The sequence below is a fragment of the Limanda limanda genome, chromosome 15 (genome assembly GCF_963576545.1).
Source record: "Limanda limanda chromosome 15, fLimLim1.1, whole genome shotgun sequence".
NCBI classification, from domain to species: Eukaryota; Metazoa; Chordata; class Actinopteri; order Pleuronectiformes; family Pleuronectidae; genus Limanda; species Limanda limanda.
In genome coordinates this window covers 6,958,055-6,973,746 of record NC_083650.1, presented here as the reverse complement: position 1 = coordinate 6,973,746, position 15,692 = coordinate 6,958,055, and the positions used below count along the sequence as shown (strand labels likewise).

General features: G+C 42.0%; 1 protein-coding gene across 2 annotated transcripts in view; it reads left to right on the top strand.

Moving 5' to 3' along the window:
• ccser2a (coiled-coil serine-rich protein 2a) overlaps nt 1-15,692 on the top strand; it is a 55,432-nt gene that overhangs the window by 6,019 nt on the left and 33,721 nt on the right. For both annotated transcript variants that reach the window (XM_061087233.1, XM_061087234.1), the window contains exons 2-3: nt 9,003-10,471; nt 10,561-10,772. In XM_061087233.1, coding sequence (XP_060943216.1) covers nt 9,046-10,471; nt 10,561-10,772 — 1,638 coding nt within the window. In that variant the 5' untranslated portion in view covers nt 9,003-9,045. The remainder of the gene's footprint in view (nt 1-9,002; nt 10,472-10,560; nt 10,773-15,692) is intronic.

The window sequence follows — 15,692 nt, the reverse complement described above, 5'->3', positions numbered from 1 at the left end:
CAGAGGTTCTGCTGAGGTCAGGATAGAGGCTATGGGATCGGGCCAGCTTTTTCTTCAACTGACCTAACGGCTCTAGACTGTGGGAGAAGTCGGACACAAAGGCCTGATGTGATGTGAGGAAGCCAGGTTCATCTTGGCCTGATTTCTATTTTTCTGACAGACGATACGAATGCGTACAATAATGTTGGTTCTACAAAAAATGCATCTTTCAATCCACACGCAAATACCAAGCAATTTGAAACCAAATATTGATGTTTTACATTCAATCGTTTTCAGTCTTGAAAAGCTAGTGTACAGATGTCATTGTGTTGTATTTATTTACAGATTGAGAAAAGGGTGTGCATGGATCAGGTTTCATTTGAGCTTTGAGAATCCTTTCACTGTCTCACACAGCCACGAATGCATGCATTGTTAAAGTGGTGGTGAAAAAACTGGGGCATCTGGTATTTTGGTGTAGATTTAAAGTGGGAAAGATGAAAGCAGCCGTCGGCTGAACCTCATCACCGACGGGGGAGGGGGGGAGGGGGGATTTGGGAAACACATTTTGACGGGGGAACAGACTTTGACACAACACCTGCTTCTGCTTTGCATGGAGCTGGAGACAAGGGTGTAAACCAATCAGACGGTTTTCTGTGCACTCACATTTAATAATCTGCAAATAAATGTCACAGATACTTTAAAACATTTGGACAAAAAGCAGGAAGCTTTTTATCAGTGAAACTTATCAGACATGTGGAGTTGAAGTTACAAATATGTAAAAAATATATTAATACTCTAAAAAAAACAAATTTGGGGGAAAAAACTGTATTCGTTTGTGTTTCCAACTAAAGGTTTTTTATTTTAGATGGATCCATTTGTTTTCAAATTGCTTGGTATTTGTGTTTGGAATTGGAACACACATTTGCAAATACCCGAAGTGTCACGCAAATTGTTGTACACATTTTTACATCTAAATTTCCTTTTTTCAGATAATGTACTAATGTAGTAATACATACAGAACGATAGAGTCAGTGAAAAGGAAGGAGGCAAAGGAAAAGAGGGGCAGAGAGGATGTTGACCTAATAGCTGTGTATTGTCCATTCACACAGGATAAATCCATCTGGCACGTGATAAAAATCATTCTATAACTGGGTCATTTCATATCAAGGTCATGAACTGTAATCCACATATATCACCTCTGTCGACAGGCCTGTCATTGAAGCGAGGTGATAAGGAATGAGTTAGCGGGTTACATCCAAACAAACAGCACGGTGGATAAGCTGGAGATGTTTCTAATGTCATCTGAGAGATAGAAAGTGAAACAGACAGCAGAGAAGGTGATGTCATTGTTTTGGCGCCATAGAAGAAGCCGGCTGGAAACAGACATTAGTCAACATGTGACCCTGAGTCCAAGTTGTTTATGTGGTTGTGTTTGAGTCACATGAGAAAACCTGCTCATATAAGATTTATCTTTCACTGACATGGTCAATATAATATCAGTGCACAATCCATGTGATTTAACTCTTTATGATAAGCGTGTGTTAAATGTAATATTATGCTTCATAAGAAAAACATGCTTGGTTCATTTAGCGTTCATGTTCTCATGAAGCAAATATTTCAACTATTTCAAACATACAGAAACTATGCAATCCTAATAACAGCTACTAAAATATGCTTTTACAACAGTAACATCCTCCTGTGAGCTGCATGTTAGATAGATAGATAGATAGATAGATGGATACTTTATTAATCCCGAGGGAAATTCAGAGATGAAATGTTAACCTGCTTATGAATTCTGTGCTGCAGATAAAGATTTTAGTCTTTATGAAATGCTTTGAACGTCTGTGGTTCTGTTATATCGTTAAGCCTTGTTCATACGGAACAGGATGTCAATAGGAAGTCCATAGTTTAATTCATCTTTTGTGTTTTTGTCCGACTAGAACACTCATGTAGATAAGAGCCGAAGAACACAAATAAACCACAGCTCTTATATTAGGTAATGATATTTACATTTCTTTACGACTTCTTTAAAGGTTAAACAAAGTAAGATTTAACAGGGGGTGTCTGATGTTCTGCAGTTTTCACGTGGTGCTGTTCAAGTGAAGGTCATACTGTATACGAGGGGGCAGACAGTGACACAACTGTCTAAGCATGTCGCGCACATACACACACATATACACTAAACCCTGTAGATGCAGCGTGGTGTTAGGTGACATGTGATTGTGACGACGGGAGCGGAGACATCTGGGCTGCCACAGAAATGAAGATAAGTCGATTTATATAAGTTCCACCAAGACGACTGCAGCTCAGCATGACTCCTCGGAAAAAGCAGCAGGATTATTCTAATGGATGAGTCAGGGTAGTTTATGAAAACTTTTTAAAGCGGTATTTCTGTGTCGTGACTCGTCGGTAGTGTGACTCATTTTTGGCCAAATCTTTTTTTGGTCATTGTCTTGGTCCTGTTATTACCGTGACTTCCATAAAAGTTATTTTCTTCTTTTTACCATCTGTGTTCATGTTTTCAGTCTGAAATCCTCTCTTCCAATCATCTCCTTTTGAAGAACATAAATGTAATGTAGCTGATTTTGATTGAGGCACTATATAGAAGCCTGGCATGAAAAGACAGAAAAGCTTAATTCTTCTTTACTCTGCCTTCTCGTCTCTTTTAATTCCGTTCCTAATGCGATGTGGGTCGGTCCAGACCCCATGCTGTGACTTATCAAGGCCTGTGACATCACAGACTCTCGTAAAACAGGAGGAGCTGAGGAACTGGCAGCGCTCATATGTTTTTTTTACTGCTGGCACTTAGCAGGGAATGGTTGACTGACTGGAACCAGTATCCTGTTAAGCATGAAATGAGAAGGGGAAATTGAATTCACACGGATTCTTTACGAGAACCACAACATATTCCTGCTGGAGTCAGGTTTCACATGCGGTGCCTTTCTTATCCCCTCTGGTTGATCACATGATATTATAGGGCCGTACTGTAAACTGCTACCTAAGCTTGTCGATTTTTTTTCTTGTGTGAGGAGGATTATGTGGCTTCAGTCTTTAGACTTTGTACCATTGTTGTAAATGATCAGTTGTTTTTTTTTGTACTGGAAATGCATCTTTCTAATGTTTCTGTCTTTTTTGTGTGTGTACTTTCCCAAAAGCCTAAATTCTCCTCTCCTCTCCTCTCTTGCAGTAGGCTGGGTGGGGCTCCTGAAAGATGCCCTATCAAATATTAAACACACCCCTAAAGCTTCTGTTCTCCTCACCCGCACGCCCATCGCCACGCACACCACACACAGCGTGATTCACTTACACACAGGAACACGTGCAAGGAGAGAGAGGGAGAGAGCTAGAGAGAGAGAGAGAGAGGGAGCCGGGCGGAGGACAGATCGACCTCTGAAGAGTGTCTTCCTGTTTTGTTTTGATTTTTGCAGCTACCTTACTGGTCAGTTTTGAGGATGGAGGAAGCAAAGGGCAGGGTGACCTGATGATGATGATCGGAAAAAAAGTCAACTTTAGATCTTTAGAGTTAAGGTAACGTTTCCATGATGTACTTTTTAAAAGGCTGGAGTTATGTGCTGCTGTGTGTGCTTGTTGTGGTTCCAGTCCAATACAACATGTGGTGAATACGCAGCTCTTGGGTTGCCACACCTTGTTTCTTTTCCTCCTCCCTTCTGTTGGCGTCTGTCATTTGATCCGCCACAGTTAGTATCCAGTATTACCAAAGTCTGCTGTCTCATTGGATTAGCACCATAGCATCGGTGTGGCTCGGCCCAGTATTGCTTTCACTCGATACACATTAGCCCAGCGTCAGTGTTGCTTTCATCCCCGTCTCATTCTATTAGCCTGCTCTAATGGCTCTCAGTTAATCTCTTCAGGGAGAGAGCTATGGGCCACCACCTCCCTGTCCAGATGACTGGCCTAGTTATTACTCCACTGAGACACTGGACTCCGTCAATATATGTAAATGAGGCTGCAGGGTTTGGTTTGGATTCAGTAGCAGGTCAGAAAAGTCAATTTCCCCGTTTATTTCGTCATTCATCCCCAGATCAGATACTCACAAAGAAATAGCCTCAGGCCCACATCTGTTGTTTTCAAGAATGGATCTTGGTTGAAACAAGAATCTTAAGTCACCGGCACAAGAGGGAAACTGCTCTCAGATAGTGGTTATGTGTGTTTCGAGTGGTCCATTGCTTTTACAAAACATGTCCTGGAGCAGAGCCTGTTGGATGACATACTGAGCTCTTCATACAGGGGTTATATCACTATTGATCCATGTAATTGATTCTTTCTCCCCTATGAAAGAAATATATACCAAGATAGACACAGAGATTTAGAAGAAAGAAGGCGTCACTGAGGAGTTCCTTCGAAATCATGCCAAGAATGAACAAGTGCCAGAAGAGCGATTCCATATTTTCCCGCTCAGTCCATCAAACCCTTCTCTCCCTCCCTCCTTGTTTTCCCATTTTTAACCTTCCCCCTTTCAGTTATCAGTTATGCACCATATCTAAAGTCATCATAGACTTGAAATGATCCGACATAAAGATTTCCAAACATTCTCATTCAAAAATAAAAGATCCTTGCTTGTTGGATCAAGCTCGAGCTACTTTGTCTTTGCACGTCTAGTCTTCTCTCCCCCCTTTCCGACAGCCTGTCCTCTGTACCCCCATAACTACCCCAAATCCTGTCACCATGACCAGTCGAGGCAGATGGCAGCCCACAGTCATTTTATATTGGAGGTTGCTCTTCCCAGTGTTTGCTCATTGTGGGAACTGTTGGGTTTCTTTATAATATTGTAAAGTCTCGGCCTTACATTTGGCTTGAGATAATCAATCTTGGTGTACAAATACAATGGAATTGAGATTTAATTATTTTCAAATTATTCTTTTCACATTATGTTCTTTTGTTATGATTTTGCCAATCTTGGCCTTTTCTGAAGTAAAATGTCAGACATTTGGGATATAACCATTATTTTTTGAATAAAGTAGTACTATAACTGTTGATAACACACGATAACTTTGTATGATGAATGATGGACTCATGGAGCTTACATCTTTTTATTCTTATATTTTGTGACATTATGTGTATTCTTTAGGGAAAAAAACTGCTTTTAATGGCACTGTATGATATGAATCCCAGGAGAGTAATTTTCTCCTCTGGCTCCCTTGTGCCACATCCTTCTCTGGGGTGTCCACAGCCTGAATAAAGTCAAATAAAAAACCTCCCCTCCTAAATCTTTCAGAAGTGAAGGACAGGTAAGAGAGGAAAGATGAATGTAGCCTGACATGCTGCTGTGCTGAGACGTAGTGCTGCAGCTTTGTAATGATGGGGAACTATGAGCACGGGGAGATGGGGACAGACCTCCTTTCATGCGTAGCTCCGGTGACCCAATAGATCATTGCCCCAAGGCTGTCACATCCTATCTGCATCCATCCTGTTGCTCCTGAAGAATGTGTTTCTGTCGTGTGTGCGGTCCAAAAAGTGAAAGCTTCGCCAGAAGAGTAATGAACGACCTTACTCTCGCAGTTCTGATTCCTGAGCCCTCCTGCCTCCCTGTAAGGTGCTCTCTGTCTGGAGCTCCTCTGGGCCGGAAATTAAATAAGGCCAAATAGCTTCACTGGCAGGGAGACAGAACTCTCCCATTCCCTGTTCGACAGACAGTAGGAGAAGATCTCTGGGGGGCAAAAAGTCTGTGGAGTGATACCTCTCGAGTCTCTCACTTTCTATCTCTATTTAATAACATCCGTCTGTATCTGTGTCCACTTCTCTTTATATCCTTTCCACTTCTTCTCCCTCTCACTGTTTTCTCTGTCATTGTGACCATTCATGCACTGGATGATAAAACATGTAAATCTGGGTTGTTTCATATCACAGGAAAAATCAAAACAAAAGAGGTTTTGAGCATTAAGATAACAAATTATTTTAGCTTTTGACCAATTCTCATTGCAGTGAATAATTCAGACCAGAAAACGGATAACAAATTATTTAAACTCTCTCCGTAGATCCCTCTGTTGAAAATCCTCTGGATCCGCTCCTAAATCTTTCTTGGGTCATGTCCCACCTCTTCACAGAATTACATGGAAATAGGTTCAGTAGTTCTTGAGTAGTCCTGCTCAAAGACAGACAAACAGAAGGCAATGAAAACATAACCTCCTCATCTGAGGTATTGGGACAAGCAGTAGTTTGTGGGTTTCTCCTAATGACACATGTACATGTTTGTCTTTTCTCAAACATAAGATTTCATAATTTAGACGTATGGTTATAATCTTGACTTCGTCACTCTTGTCTTTATTTTATTTACACTATCAAGGCTTCATAGGTTTTTCTGCGTGCTGTGTGTCTTGGTTAACGTGAGTTTTTTTCCAGGGCTTGATGTTAGTGAAGCTGTTTATTTACACTGGTATACTCTGAGGGGGAGGGGCCGGCTATATAGATATGAGCTTTTGACAGATGGGCTGCACGGTTTCCTGCCCTACCTCTGAATATGTGTCAGTCAGCCGGGCTCTTGTTGACGTGTGTTCCTTTTCAACTGACCTTCTGTCTTTGAACTAGTATTTGGAATAAGGCTGAATACCAACCGTACTGGGTCGGTAGTTGTGTCTAAGATTTTAGATCATTTTCTAATTCGTTGACATAATATTTACTGATTTTAATCATCATTTTGTCCCAAAAATTGGATTTATTAATTAATTTATTTATTTATCTAAAGGGCATATGGTTGTTGTGTTAAGATGAATTATACATTGATTGAAATGGCACATTTTGCGTATTTTATACTTTTGGTTGGCAAATTTGTTTGTACTTAGCAATGCAATGTCATTTAGACAGCATTGTTTCTGGCATTGGCACAAAATCTGTGGACCTTACTTTGTGGTGATGTGAGATCAGTAGGCTATTGATTTTTCCATGGGCAAAATGCACTGGAACACGATAGTTCTCAGTTTAACTTGAGGCAATAAGGTGAGGTACTTTCAGAAAGTCGGTCAATTGAACAGTTTATGATCCTTTGGCGTTTCTCTTGTACACTGTTTATTCATTATTAAATTCTAATCCTTATGATCGTATTAACTGTATTACTTTATGAGTATAGTGCATGTGGGATTTCTCAAAGATAACTTACATCAAATAGAAATTGAACCAAATACCCACATCTGCTGTGTGGACAGAAATCTTCCAGTGTCTGGGTGATGAGTGAGATGACCCAGATGAACAAACATTTGCCACAGCAGTGTGTGGATTTAAAGCTTTGTAGCAGCGATGTGTCTCTCTGGATATGAATGAAAGTTGAGAGGTCTGGGGCCACCGACAGTGAAAGCCTCTAATCTTATTGCTACCCATTGAACAGACAGATACACACAGTTACCTCCCCCTCCCCTGGGCAAAGAGGCTTTGGTTGCCCTGCATGCACATGCTGACCTGATTTTGTGTGCATAATTGTGTGTTTTTGTGTGTGCGCCCATGCGTGTTTATGAAGCAGATTAGGATGGTGGCATGGCCAGACACTTCTGTGGAGAGGGAAAAGTGTGTCTTTATGATTGTAGACACGTGCGTCTTCGCATGGGAATGTGGGGCAGTGCAGTACGGGTATTTTTTTTCCAAATTAGGAAACCCACATTGTAACACAACACAACCCCTCCCCCAACCCTCTAAAAGTTGAGTGGATTATTCTCCAGTATCTGCCTTTGTGTCTTTGTGCCAGTTTGTCAAGGCATCCACTCATATGGGTGTAACTGCTTAATCTACTGTGTGGCTTTTCCTTTAAGCTACTTTGTAGCAATGAACGTTAACGGTATTTGATGCAACAGTAGGTTTGTGTCTAGTAACTGCTTTTGTTCATCATGCAAATGAGTTTACTTTGAGCTAACGGCATCAGCATTCTGGGTCTTAGCAACTTCTCAATTCATTATCATCCAGCACTCACCAGATGGATGCAACATGCAGGTGGCCGCATCAACACATGAACACTTGTCACATGGCTGGCTGGAAATGAATGAATCAACAATGAGTGAAGGGAAACGGCCCTGTGTTCTCCCCCTCTGTTGGCTTTACATGCTGTACACCCTGCATTCAGTGCTCACTGTATGCTGGCTACCTTCCCAGCACTGGTGCCTTGCCCCCCCAGGCGTTGTCTATCTGTTTGCCTGTTCTTTTGTTGGCCGGGCGTGTTGGCGCCACAACCTCCAGAGTCAGTGCCAGCTACAGGTCATGTCATGTGAGAAACCCTTTGAAAACGGAATAGCTCATCACTCTATTAACGTCTCATTAAGAATGCTTCTTTAATTTACAATTCAATATTGGGAGCTTATATGTATATCATGTGCACAAGCATGGGCAGCTCTAATTGTTTTAGTGCCCTAGACAACAGTACCACCCCTACATTACCCAACCAGTGCTGCCTCATCAAAATACTGGTCAGTGTAATATCATCACAATGACTGTAGATGCAGTTATCTAGATAGTAAGCTACTGGTCATTCAGATTCAGAGGCTAGCATCATTAAATCAAGCTTTACTGCTACTTAGAGCTGTGTCCCTAATGCATAGAGAAAGAGTAAGTAGACCTTTATGTCTCATGTGATCACGTGAATGCTTCAAGACAGACTTGTCGTGACAAAGTCTCAACCCTCTAAGCTTGCCAGATTAATCCCTAATGCTCCTCACAGTCAGCAATCGTTGTAAAGGAGACAGACATGCAACAACTGCAGCAGGTGGAAAGGACTTCTGTTGGTCAGGATGACAAGGAAGGACACAGTACATTCATCTTTTATAGAGTGAGTTTGTAGTGTACCCTTTTTCATTCAAACGTGAAGTGACAGAGTATGATGATGGTAAGTCACAATATTGGTTTGAGTCGTTTTATCTGACATCTCCAGCTTTAGGGAAAAGTAGAAAAGATATGCTATGTGGTAGCAGGTGGAATTTATAAGGATTTTTAATGAAATCAATGAATGGTTATTATTGTTCCAAGTTAAATCATTTACATATAAATCTAATCATCTCTTCATCTGTTTCTGTTTATTCTTTTTCCAGTTGTATGTGATTCCATGCTCCTTAATGCCTTTGTTGGCATCTAATGGAAGAAAAAGCATCGATCAGGTCCACCATGGTATCTAGACTGCCCAAGTTTGGTGGGCGCTCATCGACTAACGGTGCTAATCCCTTGTCCAATGGTTCTACCCAGCCAACAACCCCTACCCAGTATGGTAAGAGCACTCCCCCAGCAACACAGCCAAACAGTCTGGTCCGTGCATCAGCTTTTTCCTTGAAATGGAAGAGAGACGATGCGCTGCCCATTCACAGCTCCACCAGCTCTGGGGACGGAGATGAAGACAAGACTCAGATACAGCGTCCCTCGTTAGCAAAAGGTGTAAAGAGCGGGACTCCGGGGACACCCAAGATTCGAAGGTCAGGTACTTTGGTGGTTGCTGTGTCTAGCCCCAAGGCAATTCCCAAGCATTCCTCTAAGATGAGTCCAAAAGTAGGAACCAAGCTAGGCCAAAGCCCAATAAACGGAGGTCTTAAAAACGGTCACACTGGCTCCAGCATTCCAGGGTCCGATTCTCGCCTTGTGCGGCCTAGGTTAGGCTCTAGCACTCCCAGAAGCAGCTCTCAAGACAGCCTGTCCCAGTCCAGTGAAAGCCTTAATACCGTGGCACTGGACAACATGGTGCGCTCAAATAGCTTCACTCACTTCAAGCAGATTCCCTCTCCTACGACCCAATCAATGACACGGTCCTTCTCCTTTAACCGAGCTGTGGAGCTAGCCAAGCCTCTGGCCAACACTCAGCTCCGGCCTCCTCGCAGTACTTTCCTCAAACCCCCTCAGCTGAGCAATGGAAGAGTTGGTTTAGGACTTGGAGGCCTGAATGGTAGCCTGGGAGTTTCAGGGAGTCTAGATGGAGGACTTCAGTACAGCAGAAACTCTCCCGCTGCCTCCTCTCTGCCTACCTTGTCTATCCCGTCAGCACCCAATACTCCCAGTGCTCTGAAGAAGCCTCTGTTCCCCAGTTGTGTGCTGACCAAGTCACTGGGCAGCAGCATCGGGGCTCTGGGCTTCAAGCTGGCTCGATCTGGGCAGGCCAAGCAACATAAGCCTCTTTTTCAAGGTAAAGTCAAGGGGGATATCAGAACTTCAGTTGCCTCTGAGTGTGAAGAGTCATTGGGCATACAGCCCCATGGTGAGGCTGAAGGAGCAGACTCTCACACTGACAGTGATGGAAGCTCTGGAGATGGAGGGGCCAACGGAGCAGGAAATGGTGTGGTCATGCAAAGCTTGTGCCAGGCTGCAGGGGAGACTCTGGAGGACATGTCCTTATCTTCCGCCTCATCTCTAGACAGAGGGGACACCAGTGAAGACTTTCTAGATGACTTTGAGAGTATTGGAGATGTGCTCAGTGATGGGGACATGCCTGACAACAGGACAGCTGACACCACTACCCAAACTCGTCTACACAGCTTTCTCAATGAGACCATCGACTGGGACAGTATAGATCTGGAAGGTAAATAAAGTAAATCAAAATGAGGTTCAACTAAATGGATATGTAACATTTGTGTCAGTTTTTCAGCCCTGAGTTTTTATCTTCTGCAGGACATAAAGAAGACAGCCCTATGGAGGACTCCCAGGGACCACTAGTGTTGTCTCCAGAGCAAGGTGATGTCCCACAGGCTTCATCCGTTGAGCTGTCACCGTCCAACAGCTCTGGTGGAACTTACATGTGGGACGAGGAGTGTCTTGAGCCTCTTGGGGGACCCGGGACTCATCCATTAGACAGCTATGAAAATTCAGAGCTCAACAGCATGGTGAGTCCAAGTTTTCAGCATGTGACTTAAATATGTTAAATGCAAAACAAAGCCTTTGTTAGTTTGTCAGTCCAACATTTTGTCTTTTTCAAAACAATTTAGCAACGGGTACCATTTTCACGCTGTTTTGGATTACAGAATAAGGGAAACACAGATAGATATTAAACATAATACACTAAATTCTTTCAACTCTAATAAAATTTCACAAAAGTTGCTGATAAACTGAAGGAACTCAGAACTTACTATAGCCTCGTCCCTCCACTCCTCCTTACTTTACACCAAATGGCAGATTGATCTTTAGCATATTTCAGAGAAGGAAAGAAATGGAGAGATGCCAGAAGCCTTTTAACCTTTTCAGCCACTTAGGCTTAAAAAACTTTTGAGAATATTTGAAGCTGTTGCAGTTTCAACTGATTGAAAGTTGGCAAAGAAAGGACATGTGCGACTGAGAAGCGGGTTCATCCAAGAACACTGGAGAGAGAGAGAGGTTAGGACAAAGTCTAAAAGTGGTGAGGCCTTAAAGGGGGACCTGATGTAGATTATACAAATGGAAGTATTCTAACAATATCATGGGCGTTACAGAGACAAAAAGAATCAAACACCTGTTCAAAATTCTAGTCTAGAATACACTTTAAAAACATAATAAACATTACACTTTCCTAATATTTGCAGGGATAACATTAAATGTAGGCAGACATGCATTGTATAGATGTCATGGATGTTTCTTTGCCCCATAGTATTATTACCACATTATGATTTATGGTATTTTTTATCTGAGCAAGATTAAAAAGTGTTGAAATATCAGTGATTAGTTTATTCAGTCCATTCCAGTTAAGTGACAATGATAAGTTATTTAGAAATTCTAAACTTGTAACCGCTCTGCACAGTAACAATCACAGTGTTTCACAGAATTGTTACGTTTGGAAAGTAAATGCATCAGAACGACATTGAACACATCAAGCTTTGTGTAGCACAGGTCTTAGCCTCACTTTTTGTGTTGTGAAGATGATTTTTCCTTAATATGAAGTTGACCCTACGCCTCTAATAAACCATGAAGCCATTGTCAAGCACACATGCTCAACAAGGCTTAAGTCCGGTCTCCTGGTTACAGCCTGGAGTCTTTTTTCAGTTTGACAAACTGTAATTGTCTTTGCTCTTTAATCAGTGTCACTTTTATATGATTTCCTTCTTCCTCTCTTTATAATTTGGGATTAAACGAGTGGAACAAAGGCTGAGAAGGAAAAAAAAACGGACTAGCACTTACTGCCAGCTCTCACCAGCCATTTCATGCCAGCGTCTCTCTGGCTTTCTCAGAGGAATTTTGATCTGGCCACCAACTGTGAGTTAATAGCATCGCTGGCCTCGCTGCGGTCCTGTGTGTTCCCGTACCACGGCACCTGATCCCAGGAATGCTATAAAGAGCTTAGAATTAGCTGGATTATAAATTATATAAAACACTTTTTGTCTCTACTACTTTTAACCATGTGATGTTGACACATTAATCACCACAAATTGTAAAAGTGAAACTGAAAAGAAACTGTGAGTGTGTGTGTGTGCGTGTATCTGGATGTTCTATCTGTACGTGTTCACTGCTGCTGTCAGTTTGAGCACACGTGCTTTAGCCATGTGTATGTGATTAAGAGTCATTCACCATGTCTTAAGATATGTGTGTGTGTGTGTGTGTGTGTGTGTGTGTGTGTGTGTGTGTAGTAGTAGATTAGTTAACCTGTCATCATGTGCTAGACTTGTTTGACTTTTGAAAGTTGTATCGACATGCCATAATGGCTCAAACCACAGTTTGTGGATTTCGCGATCTTGTGGCATTTTCCACATAACAATGCTGGATAGATTATAAGAGATCGGAACACTTCACTACACTTCACTTCTACGTGAATAAAAAAGCCACAGGGCTTCTAGGGTGTGTTGACCTGGAACATGTATTTCCCCTGTGAGTGTGACTGAAGACTGTTATTTCATTACTCCCACCCTTGGCTAATGCAACGACATCCAACACCACTGTGGAGAAATGACTGAATGCGTGTTTGCAGCATGTGTAACCTGAAAGAAAATGTAACTCATGAATTTATTTTGAAACCAAAGTAGTCTTGAATATTGTCTTGATACTCCTCTCAGTATAGCTACTCTTTCTGAACATATGCTGTGTACAATGACATGTTTTCCAGAGTTTTCCTTTCACATATGAAGAGCAGATTCGTTAGATAAATGTCAGGAACATCCAGGTCAGGGGTGGTGCTTGGGGCGGGAGGCGGGGCATATCGCAGCAATGTTTTTGTTTACAGCTAATCAACACGGGTGAAGCTCTGGAATCTCATTTCCTTACCAAGCTGACATCTTCATCTGAGTCCTCTATGTGCATGACTCCTGTTTTTCATCCTGAGATTATTGTATTCTTCCAGTTTCGCGTTCGTCACATGTTAGAAATGTCTTTGACTCACTCGCTGTGAGTTTTCCAGAAATCTTCCTGTTCTCAGACGGGCTCACTTGGATATTTTACAGACATTTTAAAACAACCAGAGCAACTGACTCTGACATTTTCATTCTTACAGCCTCCAGAACGTTTCAGAAAAATGTTCACAATTCAGTGCATGTTTGAAAGCAGCCTAATTGGGGTACAGACATCCGGTCAGAGAAGAAGGGGATGGTTCTAGTGGCGGCTAGGATCTGATGGTGGCTGTTGACTAAGTCGGAGCTAGAAGGAAAAAAGGGCACAAAGAGGTAAAGGATAGAACCAGAGAGAGAGAGAGAGAGAGAGAGAGAGAGAGAGATAGAGAGAGAGAGAGACTTAGTGACTGATTGCTGACGTGTGAAGATCAGCTCAATGGGGAATCTGCCTTTGAGATATTTTACATAGCTGTTTGATTAGCGAAAATGGGCCCACTTACAGTAATTGGATGCACCGAGCTCTCTCTGTTCCACCCCTTTCTCTTCTTAAATTTCCATCTGTTTGTCTCATTCATTCCTCGTTCACTCAGTAAATACTTCCTCGCTCTGAGGAGAAGAAAACCATGAATACAATCCTGCCACAAAGCAGTGTCTGTTTCCAAGACGATTAGTAATTCTGGTGGATGTATCCTGTTTAATCTATGCTGTGTATAACACTGTGTATCTTTGTTTTTGTTGGTTGTTGAATGAAGTGCCTCTTTTTTTATGCAAGAGTTTGTTCCTCTCTTGGTTCTGCTTTCAATTAAATTCTAGAGGAAAGTAAATGCCAGCCTAATCTAATTACATAAAAAGTCAAAGCATTTAATCACAGCTTTGAATAAAGGAAAACAAAAAAAACACTCTGCAATTTGTGTTCATTGCATATGTGTAACTGAAACTTGCTATTTTTTATTTTTTGCTGCATGAGAGACCTGGTCCCATGCGGCAAGTCACACTGCCACACTGCAGTGGCATGCTCAGTCCACTTGGAGGCACTATGCATCCTTAAAACTACAGTGCTCAGTGTGCTTGCTGGTGTTCCTTGTTTGTGAGTGCCAGCATTTTCTGGCTATACATGGCCCCATCTGCATTCATATGCCAAAATCAACGAGTGGGTTACCTGAGCTTATAATAACGTTCCCATGATGCATCATGCAGTGTGCTACAGTACCGGCTTTACAAAATTGGCATTATGAGATGGCGGGCCGTGTGTCGGCAGCTTTAGTGTGTAACGGCACAATTCACTTTTTAAAAGCCTTAAGAGTTTTTGTGTACAAGTGCTTCAGCTTGCTTCTTTTATTTTGTCAGTCAAATGCATAGGAACAGGAAGGGAAGCGAATGAGAGCAGGAGTTCACCTGCTGATGCTGCTGATGTGGGGGAGGAGACAATAATAGCTGCACCTGTTCAATATAGTTCCTCTGCACTGTATTTCACCTTTCCGTTGAACTGTGCCAGACGGATGGAAATCATGGCGTAGAGTGTTTTATTGTGTGATCGGATTTTATTATACTGTTAAGTGCATAGACTGTATATGAGGATAGATGTGTTTTCACTTCCTCTGAATGTGCAAAAATGAAGCTGGAATATTCCAGATATACGGTTGATGCTATCTTGCACTTTTGACCTAATTTGGAGCTCCAGTTTGCCCAGGGGGGGATCATGGTGTGGAGCTATGGTAATGACATCCAGCTGATTTACAAGCTAGAGTAATAACGAGTCAATCCCAGCTGTCAATCATGACGACTTCATCGCATCTAATAACAAATTCAAACTTCCTCAAGCAGCACGAACACTTCACCATCCATCAGAGCTACCTAAAAAGACAGAAACAATCTTTGAGAAGATATCTGACTTGGACTTTGACTCTTTGAGTTTGGTCCACGTCCCATCCACTAACATGGAGGAGGATGGGTTTAAAACCTATACTTCAGCCAGCCACCAGAGGGAAAACAAGATGATTTGCCCTTTTATGCAGTAGGTGGTTGAATGTAATAAGAGGAATTACAATATCACCTTCATGTATATGTTGCAGGCTTGTTCTATTACATTACATCACAGCTTATTGTTTCCCAAGTTTCACCTTCACATAAGCGTTTTGTTCACATTCAAAAAAATAAGAAACTTCCAGAATGGTGGAGCCTTTTCCCTGAACAGAGATCCGATAATTTCATTAACCTTGTGTTTGCTTCGGAGTTTTAACTTGAAGGAATCGATTTCCCTCGACATCACAGCCCAGTGTCCCACCTCACAACATGAAACCTTTTCCCTTTTTCCCTGGTATAATTCTGTTAACAGTTATTATTCCCCCTTTTCTTTCCTGTGTCAACTACTGGCAGCTAGACAATCCTTTAGTTTGTCACTGGGCTTCCGTTTGCACCTCTTATCCCTGATTTATTTATTTTGCCTCTAATTTTAGGCTTTTGTGGAGCCGGGCTGAGACAGGTCAATTCATTAGTGTTTGAATGAGTGGGGCGCTT